Below are 12,672 nucleotides of genomic sequence, written 5' to 3'. Positions count from 1 at the left end.
GGGGGAAGAGTTTAGGGAGCCAGGACTATTTTAATGACATTCATTATATGCCTTTTCCTTCACCCTTACCTCTGGGGAGGGAAGTCTCATAAGCACAGGGCCACTGGCAGGCACAGGGCTGTGCTCTAGGGTCATTATGTCCCCACTTCCATGGCCCAGCCCCCCCTCTTATTTGTAGAGTCTGAAGGAGAAAGATTTCTCAGTGACTAAGCAGAAAACAAACCAATGGCAGTTCTTCAGTGGCATCTGTGTACAGGCAGAGTAGCATCCAATAGCATTTTGGTGAAACTATGTCCTTCTTCTGTTGGAAATACAGTATATAAAATTTCAAAGGGATATTAAAATACAGCTCATTGGCAAATACTCCAGCTACTGTATCTTCTAGGGATTTGTTTGTTTGTTGGGGGGGAGGGGAGGGAATGAGGGGTGGGTTGTATTTTTTTAAGCCTATGAGATCCCATAAACGAGGCTAAAGACAGAGTCCCTACTCCCCCCCCAGATGTGTTACTATTAACTAGTTCTCACAGATAAACATTTTCAGTGTGCCTGCCTGTGCAACAGACTATTATTTACCACTAACACCAGTAGCTTCCAAAAATCCATGTAGAAAGAAATTCCTCAGAAATATTTCTTTATAGAGATCTTCTGAAATATTGGACACCAACTTAAAAAACTTCTAACACCCAGCATCCTGAAGCTGACCGAATGAGGAAGAGAGACTCTTTATTTAACTTTTGAGACTAGGTATAGTATGTCAAAAGCACTGTGTCCCACAAGGGTAGTCCAGCTCCCACAAGCTCCACTGTGGACATCAGACTCATCCAGCCATCATTGACCTGACACATGGTGAAAATCTGTTTTTCTGAAAAGCAGTTCTGCTCAACTACTGAGCAGGGAGGGAGACCAGATCACAACTGTTTCTCCATAGTGTGACATGAACTTGGCTGAACTGGAATCCTGCTCACAGAAGGCCTGGTCATTTCCTGCACCTTATCAGTCACATGGCCCTTCCAAGTGCAGGAAGGAAGGTCTCATACTTGAGCTTCACCTGTGTAAGTACAAATATCAAATCATGTTGGAGCATAGCTTGGAAAACAGCCTAGAAAATCCACAACCAAAGCTGTCACGATTACAGTTTTGACAGACAAGAAAATTTAGCATCACATGAAATACTATGCTGCTAACATCAGGTTATATAATTATAACAAAAGTATCATTTTTGTGAAGAATTTTAAAATTTGGCATCCTTCCCAAGCAGAAAGAAAACTCAAAAGACTTAAAGAGTTGAATGATACAAAGGTATTTCTTCAGAGAACTTTTGGTTGCGTAACCAGTTGAAAATTACATTTTTAATGTTCTTTAAAAAAAACAAATCAAAAAACCAAAAACAAAACCAAAATTAGAACAGACCTGGAAGAATTTTGTAACAGAGTATTTTAGTTTAGAACATGTGAGGAACTCTCCCAAGTTTCTCTTTCCAGATCCCACAAGAATTAGCTCAATTTCACAAGCCATTACATTTCATTGAAATAGGGTTCAGCTGAAGCTACTCCAAACAAGGTGCTTCAGAAACAAGCTGATAAGCTTCTTATCAATGATAAGAAAGCCTCTTGTCATTAGCAGCATTATAGACTTTTCCCAGAAAAACAGAAGTTTGGATTGAGAATATTCCCTGCATATTCTGGAGCAGTTGTTTTGTAGTATTCAGTATTTTCTTCCTGCAAATAAGTGTTCTAAAGCATTTTTAACAGCGGAGCCAATGTACTTTCCTGACAACTCTGATTTGGAGATATAATTGCAAGTTTGACACATACAGTACAGAGCAAAGCATATGCTCCATTTCAGAATAAAGCTGACTGAGGCATGAAGCTAATGTAAAGTCAGGAGACACACACACCCCCTACACATACCTCCTCCTCTAGCTGCCTGCAGCCTGTTCCAAACCATGCAAATCCCTGGCCAAACCCTCTCCAGCTCCCCCCCTCTCTCCCCCACTTGCTCAGAGCTGGTGCTGGACACCATCCAGCAGAGCCAGCTAGTGTTCTGCTAGCCTCTGCTTGCATGCCAGCTTGGAAAGCAGGCTGAAACACAGCAGCCTTGCAGAACAGGCACACAAATGCTGCAGCAAGTGGTCAAAGAAAACTTAAGAGGAGGGGGACACACTTTAGAGCTGCCCAGCTCCCACCTAAAACCACCATCATCAAAATGGAGTAGCATTGATCATTTCAAGTTCACAAAGTCCCAAAGAGAATAGCAGAGAAAAGTACTATCACCAGGGAAACACCAGCTTGTAAAAGGAGTACTCGATGTCCAGTGCTCCTCCTCTCTGGATTACTGAAGGCTACAGTCCATGAACCAGTCCCAGAGTACATCTACATCTGGTAACCTGGCATTGTCCCAAGTCTACTCTAACACAAGACGCGGCCCTTGCTAAGAGATCTTCTCAGTCTGAGCTCCAGAGCCGGGGAGGGAGGAGAGCAGGGCATGCTTCATCCATAGCCACGTTCCCCAAATGCATACACTACCACACACCCCTTCACCAGCTGCCGTGAGCTCAGTTCTTCATGGACACTGAGCAGACACTGTGAGGCAAGGGATACAGGGCTCTGCATGCCTGGCAGATCTCTGCCTGCTCTGAAAGACAGACATACATCTGTTCTACTTTCTTTAGGCTGACTGTCCCTTTCCATCTGCCTTACCTAGGACCTGTCTGCTACATTTCTGCAACTAACTACATGAAATCAGGGTCTGGATGCCATTTGTATCAGTTCTGGAAGCAAGGAAGATCACAGAGGGAACAGGAGGCTGCGCAGGAGCTTCATCCTGCACAGGTTTTGAGCCATTAGAGTACAGCAGAGTGAGGGGCTGTGGAGCCCCTCTTTGCTGCAAGGCACCATCCACATCCCCAGCTGCAAGACTGCATCCCTAGAAGCTATCACAACATACACACAGTTTCAGAGCTACACAAGAGGCAGGTGTGTCTCTATGCTGCACCCACATCACCCACTGAAGGCCCAGCCTTCTACAAGCCCAATCCTCTTGGGCACATGGCTGAACATTGAGCTAATGATTCAAGAGCAGCAAAGAGAGATCATTCTCCTAGCATAGACCTACTAAGGAAGCTGACAGAAGAAACAGAAAAATGCTTTTCAAGGCATTTTAATCACTGAGATTTAAATCTGAAAGCCTGAAAGAAGATAATTGTACACAATAAGGCTATATTTACAGTCATTTTGCCAGCCCAGGCTGCTCCCTAGGATGTCTCTGTGCACCTAGCTGGGTGGTGGTGTTTTGGATGGCCTGCAGTTCTGTTGTCAAGATCAGCTACATATGTAAATAGCAGGAACTGGTTTCACCAGAAAAACAAGATAACTCTTCTGCCTTCCCAAAGCAGACAAGATACATCACAGGAAATCTCTGTGTACTGAAAGAGGAGCAAGATATTGGGAAGCATATCTGTACTGAAAAACATTCACTGGCCATTTCTTTCCATTAGAAAGACAGTGGGAAGAGTCAAAGTGATCTCAGAAAAGTCCTGCCAGAGCCTGGGTACCAATGTGACAGGTCTCAGAAGTAGCATGAGCATGAAGTGATTTAAGCACATTTCCTGTTTATGAGATAACACCATCTGCAGCTGATTAAACACCTGAGTCTGGATGTTTGCAATTAGCAATAAGGCTCATTATTTCAGTTTCAAATATAATTATTTATGTAACTGCTACCAAGTACCTCTGAGTTTGGATGAAACAAACATTTAAGTTTTAAATAAAGTTAAGCAAAAAGTTCAAGAGGTTTGGACACTTCCATTGATAAACATCTTCCTCAACAAGGAATTAGAAATTGAGGTGGTTTTAGCTTCCAAGAGGTAAGATACTCCAATCTCAGATTTATTCAGCATCCTCACCAACACTATCCATGGCTGGTAATAACTCCTCCGAACCTGGTAGTAAAATTATGCATGTAATGGCCATGCCAGAGACCATGTTTCATGCTGCTCTCCTCTCCCAGGACACAAGCACAAACCAAGTTCACAAGGCTCTTAAATACCTAATTCCTTTTCATTTTAGGGAAAAATTGTGGATCTGTACCTACTTCCTTGACTTCAAAGATGCATCATTCAAGCATTTTTTTTTTGTTCTGTTTTAGTAATTTCATCTATTGCATGAGGATTTAACCAAAAAAAAGAAGAAAAAGTAAACCAAAATACAACAACAAAAACCTGTGATACATCAACTTCTAAAACAAGCTTAATACAAATAAACCAAGCACGTTTGGATGAACTCTGCAGTTAACATTGTGTAATTGAAGTGAGTTTGTCACCCTCCCAGCAGAAATGTATCCTTTAGCTCAAGACAATTTATCTGCTCCCCACTTTGAGTCCTGAAACTATGTTGTCCAGGTTTCAACAGCCATAAGTGTACTAACTAATATGATGCAAGAGCAATTAAAAGCTCAGGCAAGATGACTTCCTTTTGGATAACAAAATACATTCCTTTCTGAACAGCAGTTCCATCTGACTCAAGCTTGTTTCTACAGCATGTGTATGAAACAATTAGCCAATGTTAGTGGTTAAGAAAATCTGTTCTTTCACCTGATCTTTCACTGCAGGCTGCCTAAGTAATAAACTGTTTGTCTTTAGACATATTTGATCCATTTAATAAACAGGAGAAAAAAAAATCCAGATGTTTTTCAGGGGAGGAAAAAAAGCCACATACAAAGGAAGTATAAGATACGAATTTTGAACTCTTGTCTTCCTTACCTGCAAAGTACCACAAAGATTACTTAATACAGAACTAGTCAAATACAGAAGCAAAAGAATGGGCATTTCCCCCCTTACTTTGCCAGCAACATGTGTATCACTATATATGCATCTCTGATTCGTATTTATGTTTAGTAACAGTACCCAAATATTGATCAAAAAGAATCAGGAAGGAAAGAAACAGTCATCTTGGTAGGAATTCCCTTTGGTGCCATTTAGTTTTCAGCAACTGATGAAAGGATACATAAATACTTTGGATCAGGACTAGGGTGAAAACCTGAAGGAGCTATTAAGCCACAAGAGTAGTTACATAGTTAAGGCAGTAGTGACTGTAGCCAATTACATAAACTACTTTCCTATAAATTACTCTGGTCATCTCATTAAGTCTGCTGGTAGCCCTACTGCACTTGAAATTACATGGAAAATAGCACTTACCAAGCAATTGTCCCAAAAGTGTTTTTCCTAAGAAATATCTTATTTGATCTCTTCCTTTTACGCCTTAGAAAAACACCAATTTTGCTCTTAGTCATTTCTATATCAAAAGCAGCTACCACATTTGATTGAACCATTCTCAAAGACAAACCACACACAATTTTTCTTCAGCTTTATATAGAGTGAAATGCAAAGGGGCAGCTGTTGGGAGACCTGCATGTCAGTACAAGCTGATCAGAGCTACAGAGACACAATGGTTCACGACCACATGCTGCCATAGCTGAACAAGGGGTGATATCTTGAGTCCTGGTGGGTAGCAGGCACAGCAGAAAACAGGAGGAGACATTGAAAGGTTGTATGAACAGGCCAAAGTCCTGAATGACTATCTGTCATTCTCTAGAGGCTTTAGGGGGTTGCAGTAACAAATACATAAATATCACAAGTATAGGCTCTACTGACTCAGCAAGCAGCTCCAATAAAAACCACTACTTTAAAAACCCTCTTACTCCACATAATTTCTAAAATGCTGCCAAGTGTCACCAAGGAATCTTGACATAACTCGATTAGTGCATAGCCATCTCCTACACAGGATGACAAAATATAACTTCCAAAGTGATCATTAGCAGAAAAGCCATATACTTTTGTCTAGAACACTCTTATGTTTTTGGATAGGCAATTACATGTCCCAAATAATCTAAATGTCAAATATTTCAAATTTTGAATATTTTATCTCTTAAACATCTCCCAGAGAATTTTCTTCTGTTAGTTACTGCCAATGACTTAATTAAATGTACCACTAAACAATCACATCCTTTTTTGTTTACCTGTCTTCTTTCCCTCTCCTTAGATACAAGTGGCTCACCTGTAGCGAACCTGGAAGAGACAGTGCTCCAGCACTGGCTGTTTGCAGAAATACAAGCTGTAAACAAACACAAGGACCAAAAAGAGAGCTTACTCCCATCTCCTAGAGTTTTAAACTTTTCATTCTGCAGCTTAGGAACTGCCCTTTCATTAAAAGGATATCACTATTCCATCAACTCCATGTGGATTTTCTGAACTATGTTGCATTTCTAATGGTTTTGCTCACAGTGACTTAGGAAAAAAAAAAAGTAAACCACACAAATCTGAAATATTTTCTTTCTGATCTATGAATATTATTCTTCAGGTTCTAAACTAATTTTTTACATGTGTGCAGTAATAATCCATATTATATAGAGCTTTCCACTGCTGCAGCTAGCAAAAGCTTACTTAGGGCACCACTGACAGTCTTTGTGAAGGACAGGCTGAAACTTGATGACAGCCAGATCTACCTCAGTGCTCAATTTGGAGCTGCATCAACAGCAGTAAGGAGATTCCTAGCTTGACAAGAAGTGAAAAAAACCCTTTAGGCCTAATCAGCCATGTTCAAGGGCTGGTCAGAACTGCAGTTAGTCTTTTCTTACCATGTTAAAACACTGATGCTATATAATCAGTGCTATCACAGGGCTGACAAAGGCACCTATTTGTAGGGATTCCAGACAGGTAAACAAACAACACACCAGTACTACAAAAACAAAAGCTATTTATACTGAAGTTATAACATTAAAAAAACCACTAAACCTAAAAAGCCTAACAAAAGGCCACACCACAACCTAGCACTAATGTGATTAAGGTTTTTATTCTCTTTGGAGACCTACAGCATTTAACCAATTCTCATCCTCCTCAGCAGACTGTTTCATACCAGCAAATAAAAAGGAGGTTAAAAATCCTCCCCCAATGTCATAATCATTGATGTCTCTCCTTCACAACCCAAACATTTGATTTGAAGGCACAGATAAGAAGAAGAAACATACCAAATACACAACACAGGAGATGTAGCTACTGTCAGAGGGCGTTAAATACCAGCCTGACAAAACATAGTTACCAATTTAACTAGCCCAGTAAGCCACTTCAAGAGTGTTGTGAGTCTTCAGAGAAAAGCAGAAGGAGCATTCAAACAACCATAAATACAAGAAACATCTCATTCAACGCTCACCAGTCTTGGGCTACAAAGTACCTCAACTCGATTCTGTGCTTCAATAAGTCATCTTCCAAATTGTAATGGGTATCTGCATCCCTCCTATGCAGGTTTGAGACATATATGCCAATTGTATTCTTGCCATACATACTTGTCACATGCTCCCACAGATTAGCTCTTTTTCACAGAAGCCAATTCTATGTAATAATTCAAAATGTTTTCCCAATCTTGCGCAACCTCACTTGCTCTTCAATTATGAAAAGTAAAAGTTTATTTTCACTTTTCACTCTATCATTTGCTTCTATTGTCAGACTGCTTTGTACTGACCAGCTCTTTAAACTGGGATTACATTGCAATCAACTGGCTGGTTTAAAGCCTCTATTATTTTCAATCCATCACCTCTTTGACACCTCACTATTCCAAATTCTTAAACAAGCCTCCCAGATATAAGCAATTTTCTTAGAGATGCTCATTTGATTTCAACTCTTTCCACCTACCTTTTCATTCCAACAGGACTCAATTTTTTGTTCGTTCTTTCCATGGGCATTCTTCTTATTGTAGACACACATGAACTTTCTTTGACTGTTCATTAATATAAACTAGAGTCCCCAGACACAATACCCTCACTTTTGATGCAAAGATCCTTTTCATTAGCTTCCTCATTCACCTTTACTTTCTTCATTACAGTAGGAGAACACTTAAGACTTTCACAGGTTTCTTCTTCCAAGCATTATTAAATTGAATTATACTTCAGTATGAAGGGAGTAAAAAGATGAATTCAGAATCTTGAGATAGGGCTTCCAGATGTAACCTAATTTCCAAATCATCTTTGACTTTCATCACTTCTATTTGCAGTTGCCAAAACTAGAATCATTTAATCAAATGCAGATACAAGCTTTACGGCTTCCAGTAAAGAGGGAAAGCCCTGAGATTAATTTTCTTAGCAGGCTTTTTCTTCCTCCAGTGAGGTTACAGAAGTCCAGCTTTGTACACCTCCAGCTGGAAAAAGATCCATCAAAAAACCTACACAAAAAACATCCATGACACACCATCAACCTTAAAAAGAGGAGTTAGTAACACTACCAGTTTAAGATTACAATAATGGAAAATTAATTATTTCTCAAAATTTTTCAATATTATTCTGCATAGTAGGAGTCTCTTCTTTTCTTCCCTCCCTTCTAATTTTTCTGCTACTCTTTCTTCTCCCCACTCACCATAGCCAGGAAAGAGATTGTATCCCAGAGGCTGCCAACCCTGTCTTGCTGCTAATTACATGTGCTCACAGCACCTACTGAGCACTCAGGATATCTGGCCTGACTTCCAGGGGCATGGCACAAGTGCCTACTCCCACTCAATCCATGAAAAATTGAAGTCAAACCAGTCAGGCTCCAACATCCACATTTGGTTTCCGACATCAGAGAAACAAGAGTACATCACACTCAGAAGAAATGAACCCTTGGAGTAAACCAAAGTTGTCAGAAACATGCAGCCTCTCAAAGCAAATAACTCAGGCAACAAAGCTGATCCCTGGATGCTACCACAGGCTAATCCTGCTGTTTTAGCAATTCCTTTCTTCTGCCGACTGAAGAGTAGGAACGAGCATAACAAATCCACACCTGCCACAGGACAGTAACATCATCCTTCCTCAAGTGTTAGTGACACATGCTTTACACACTGCAACAAGCTGCCTTCCATGCTATCACCTACACATTTACTATGACTCAGAATGTAGGGAGTTTGAACGATTTGTTTTTAGAGTCAGCAGCTGATCATCAACCATGCAAGTTATTGAAATACATTTTCTGTCAAGAAGAGGAGGAAAGATGCCAATGACATAACATTTTAATGAGAAGATCTTAGTTTTGCCTTGAATTTGTGGCTCTCTGGCTCCTGCTACTTTTAAGTTCAGCCCCTTGAAGCTGACAAAATAAGTACCACAGCTTCCTATAACCAGACTGGTAGAGATTTTTTAAAACTAATCAGTAACAGACGGCATGGCTAGAACACTACAAGCCACAGCATTATCTTACAAGAGGCAAGTATTTACACAATGACTTTGTTTTAACTGCAAGGTCATATTTGTAGAACCAGATAAACACTAACATCAAACAAATACTGAGGTTCTTGAAGTATAAATCATAGACAGAAGGCAATCATTTAATCATGCTGGAAAACACCTTACACAGCAGCTGCCACTGCACTGAAGAATCCTGCTCTGCTGAAGTTACAGGCACACATTACCACAGGAAGCAGAAAGTGGCACTGTGAGGACACACTGTCCAGGCTTAAAGCTCTGTTCAAATCAACTTCAGACCTTCATCATGCACCTAAAACCTAAGAATGCAAAGCCAATTATATGTGCAATATATGCAGTTATATTCTTCATATAGTATACTTTAGTGACTTTATTTTCAATTGCCAAGCTTACCAAGGAGACACTGAGTTACTAATTGCAAGTCCGACAAACTGATCCCGAGACCTGAACAGGCTTATTTCTCACACAAACTACCACCTGCATTAATGGTTGTATACAAACCATCAAGAGGTAGTTTACACAGTCTAATCTGCCATCTAATGAGAGCATAACTGGCAGCTACAGTGTCTGCACAGCATGATTTACTATCGATTCAAGTACAGAGATACAGCTGGAAACAGGCAGGACAGCCCTGTGTCACCTTTGTCTCTGTAGGAATAGCGGAAAAAATACTGAACAATCCAAGTACTCGCTCTCTAGCAACACGAATATACAACCTGCTGGGATTCATTAGGCCTGTCCTATTTCCATTGGCTCCAGACTACTATTGCTTAGTTTAAGAGTACACATACATTTGTAGGGAGTTTATCTTAGGGCCTGAGATGCACAAACCGATGTTCTGAGCATTAGGACTTCCACTTAGTTTGAACAGAAGGGATGAAAACACATACAAGCTAGATTTAGAAATAAGGAGTTGGGAAACCTGATCCCCCCCAGTTCTGCTCACAGCTCTGCCACAGATTCCATATGGCCTTTGCCAGTTACTTAATCTTCTACCTGCTAAGCACAATGAACACTTGGATGACCTCATCAGGAGAAGGACAAAGTAGTCCAGAGGACGATCCTATGCACAAGCTGAAGCAAACCAGTTTACTGAGGACACCTGATGCAGAACCTTAGTCAGACTGCCAGAGCCGTGAGGAAGGGAACATAAGTCTCTCACATGATCAGCTGTTACCCTGCCCATGGCTGCATGCGCAAGTAATCCTCTTCCTTATCAAACAACACCAACTCATCTACCAAAGTAACAGCAAAACATATTTACCTTCTCTGAAGGCATTAAAAAAACACTACCAAAAGTATGAGAAAAGTATTCAAATCAGCACTTATTATTACACCCTCTGCTTTCAGTGAGGCATTTCCCTGGAGAGGAACAAAGTTAAACCCCTCATTTCTGCCCTTCTTATTCACAAATCCCATTTTTACACAGAAGACAGGAAGCTTACTTACTCTTGTAGAAAACAAATGTGTTTACTTGACAAAAAACAGACAGTAAGAAAGCACATCAGAAGAATCACCCAACGATGAGAATCAAAATTCAGCCCTTATGGTGAAAAAGCATCAATAATGTTTTTCTAAAGGCATAAAGAGACACTAGGTACATTAATGAACCATGTCAGGAACCGGGAGACAGGACTGCATAGAGAAGTCAGAAATTCTGTTACTAACTTGATATGTGACATCAGGTAAACAACTTCACCCCCTCTCAGTCTCAGCTTACACTTTGGTAAACCCGTAATGATAAAATTACCTACCTCACTACATGGGTGGAGAGCACTTTACTAATTCATGACTACAAAGCAACTTGAGAACAGTGGATGTAAAGCTTGTACATATACACACATATATAAATTAAAATATACATGTATTACATTTATAAATTAAAAACAAATTAGAAGAGAAATAAAACACATTACCCAAAAGCTCCAGTCAGCACTCCAGCTATACTGAGCAGGACCCTGCATTTTCTCTGTGCACGAATTAAGAGTCTCCTCTGAATCAGCAAGTAGTTGGTTAACAAGACCATGATCTACTTCATGAACTTCCTGTGAACAAAGAAGCAAGGTATGTAATTCAGCAGTGGTGGAGAAAGGTGAAATAAAATGGCTAATCCGTATATTACACAAAATGTGGCATGCTAGTCTCACCAAGGTGAGTGCTATTGAAACACTTCCCATTGACAACTTTTTGACTTTTTTCCTAGAATATACTACATTTAATTATTACTTACATTTTTTTTCAAAGTATTTCATTTCCACAGCAGCCCCTCAACTTGCACATTGAAGCTGCACAGATACTTAGAACTGAAATAATATCAACATGAAACATCAGTCCATAACATGCAGCACATCTCAGGAACCTGTGAGACCTCTCAAAACTTGAGAATTGTCATACAGCTGTAGCACTTTTACCAGAGGACTGATATATATTATTATAATAGCGATACATCAAATATTTTTACTTACACGATAAATTGTGCATTTTGTTGTATATAAATACAACCACAACACTTATAGACACATAGTTGGACTCATATAACTTAGAAAGATAGTAAGTAGCACTGTATTCTAATTCTGTAGCCTTGTCTCTTGGTATCAGTATTCCTCACTTTGAAGGTCAGTTTTACTTTATGAAGGCAAACAGAGCCACAAAAAGTCACTTGTCCCAACTCACCCAGCAAACGGTACCAAACCAGCCCAGGGCCCCTAACCAGTAACACCGCCTGTACTACCGGATCTGCCGGGATGAAACAACGCTGAATTTAGAGTGCAAACCGACTCAGCCCCGAGCCGGTGATGGGACACACACGCCCCCACCGCCAGCCCGGGCTGCGCACACCCGCCCAGCGCTCCCGGGGCTGCAGCCGAGCCCGCGGCCCAGGCAGGGGACACGCTCCGGGGCGGACAGCGGGGTGAGGCAGAGGCGCTCCAGCATACGTGGCTGAGAGCAGGGCTCACCCCGGGGGGGCTTCCACGCAAACACCCGGGATGGCTGCAACCTCCACCAGTTGCTGCCCGCCCGCTCCCGACCCACCATAACGCCGGAGCTCCGCGGCTGCCTCCCCGCTGGGTGTCCCCCCGGCGGCTCCCGGGAGCCCAGACTCTCCCTGTGAAGACGCCGCGGGGCGCTCGCCGCCCTCCTCACCGGGGGCCCCGAGGGACACCACTTTCCCCCCCCCCCCCAGAAAACCCAGTTTCGGGGGAGAGGAGTGGAGGCGGCGGCGGCGGCGCTTCCCAGTGCTGCCCGCGGGGCCCGCCCGCGCGGCTCCCCGGGGGCAGGAGCGGGGCTGGCGCCCCCCGCACCTACCTGCGCGACCCGGGGGGCGGCGGTGGCCCGCCGGAGGGGCGGGCGGGGAGCGCGGCGCTTACCATGGAAGGGGGAGAGGGCGGCGCGGCGCCCGGCGGCTGCCTCCTCCGCGGGGCGCACGGCGGGGCCGCGGCCGCCATTTAA

General features: G+C 42.1%; 1 protein-coding gene across 7 annotated transcripts in view; it reads right to left on the bottom strand.

Annotated features, from left to right (window-relative positions):
• GRAMD1C (GRAM domain containing 1C) overlaps nucleotides 1-12,668 on the bottom strand; it is a 52,817-nt gene extending 40,149 nt beyond the window's left edge. For 4 of the 7 annotated variants that reach the window (XR_003529312.1, XM_027653465.1, XM_027653466.1 and 1 more), the window contains exons 1-2: nucleotides 12,591-12,668; nucleotides 11,139-11,267 (exon numbers count right to left, since the gene is read on the bottom strand). Coding sequence is in view for 6 of the 7 variants with exons in the window: in XM_027653465.1 (XP_027509266.1) it covers nucleotides 11,139-11,267; nucleotides 12,591-12,668 (207 nt within the window). In the remaining variant the exon portion in view is untranslated. The other 3 variants (XM_027653468.1, XM_027653467.1, XM_027653469.1) reach the window with 3 other exon arrangements.
• Nucleotides 12,669-12,672: the final 4 nt, after the last annotated feature.

This window comes from Corapipo altera, unplaced genomic scaffold, assembly GCF_003945725.1.
Source record: "Corapipo altera isolate COAL_440 unplaced genomic scaffold, ASM394572v1 61, whole genome shotgun sequence".
Lineage (NCBI taxonomy): Eukaryota > Metazoa > Chordata > Aves > Passeriformes > Pipridae > Corapipo > Corapipo altera.
This window is presented reverse-complemented; position numbering and strand designations above follow the sequence as displayed.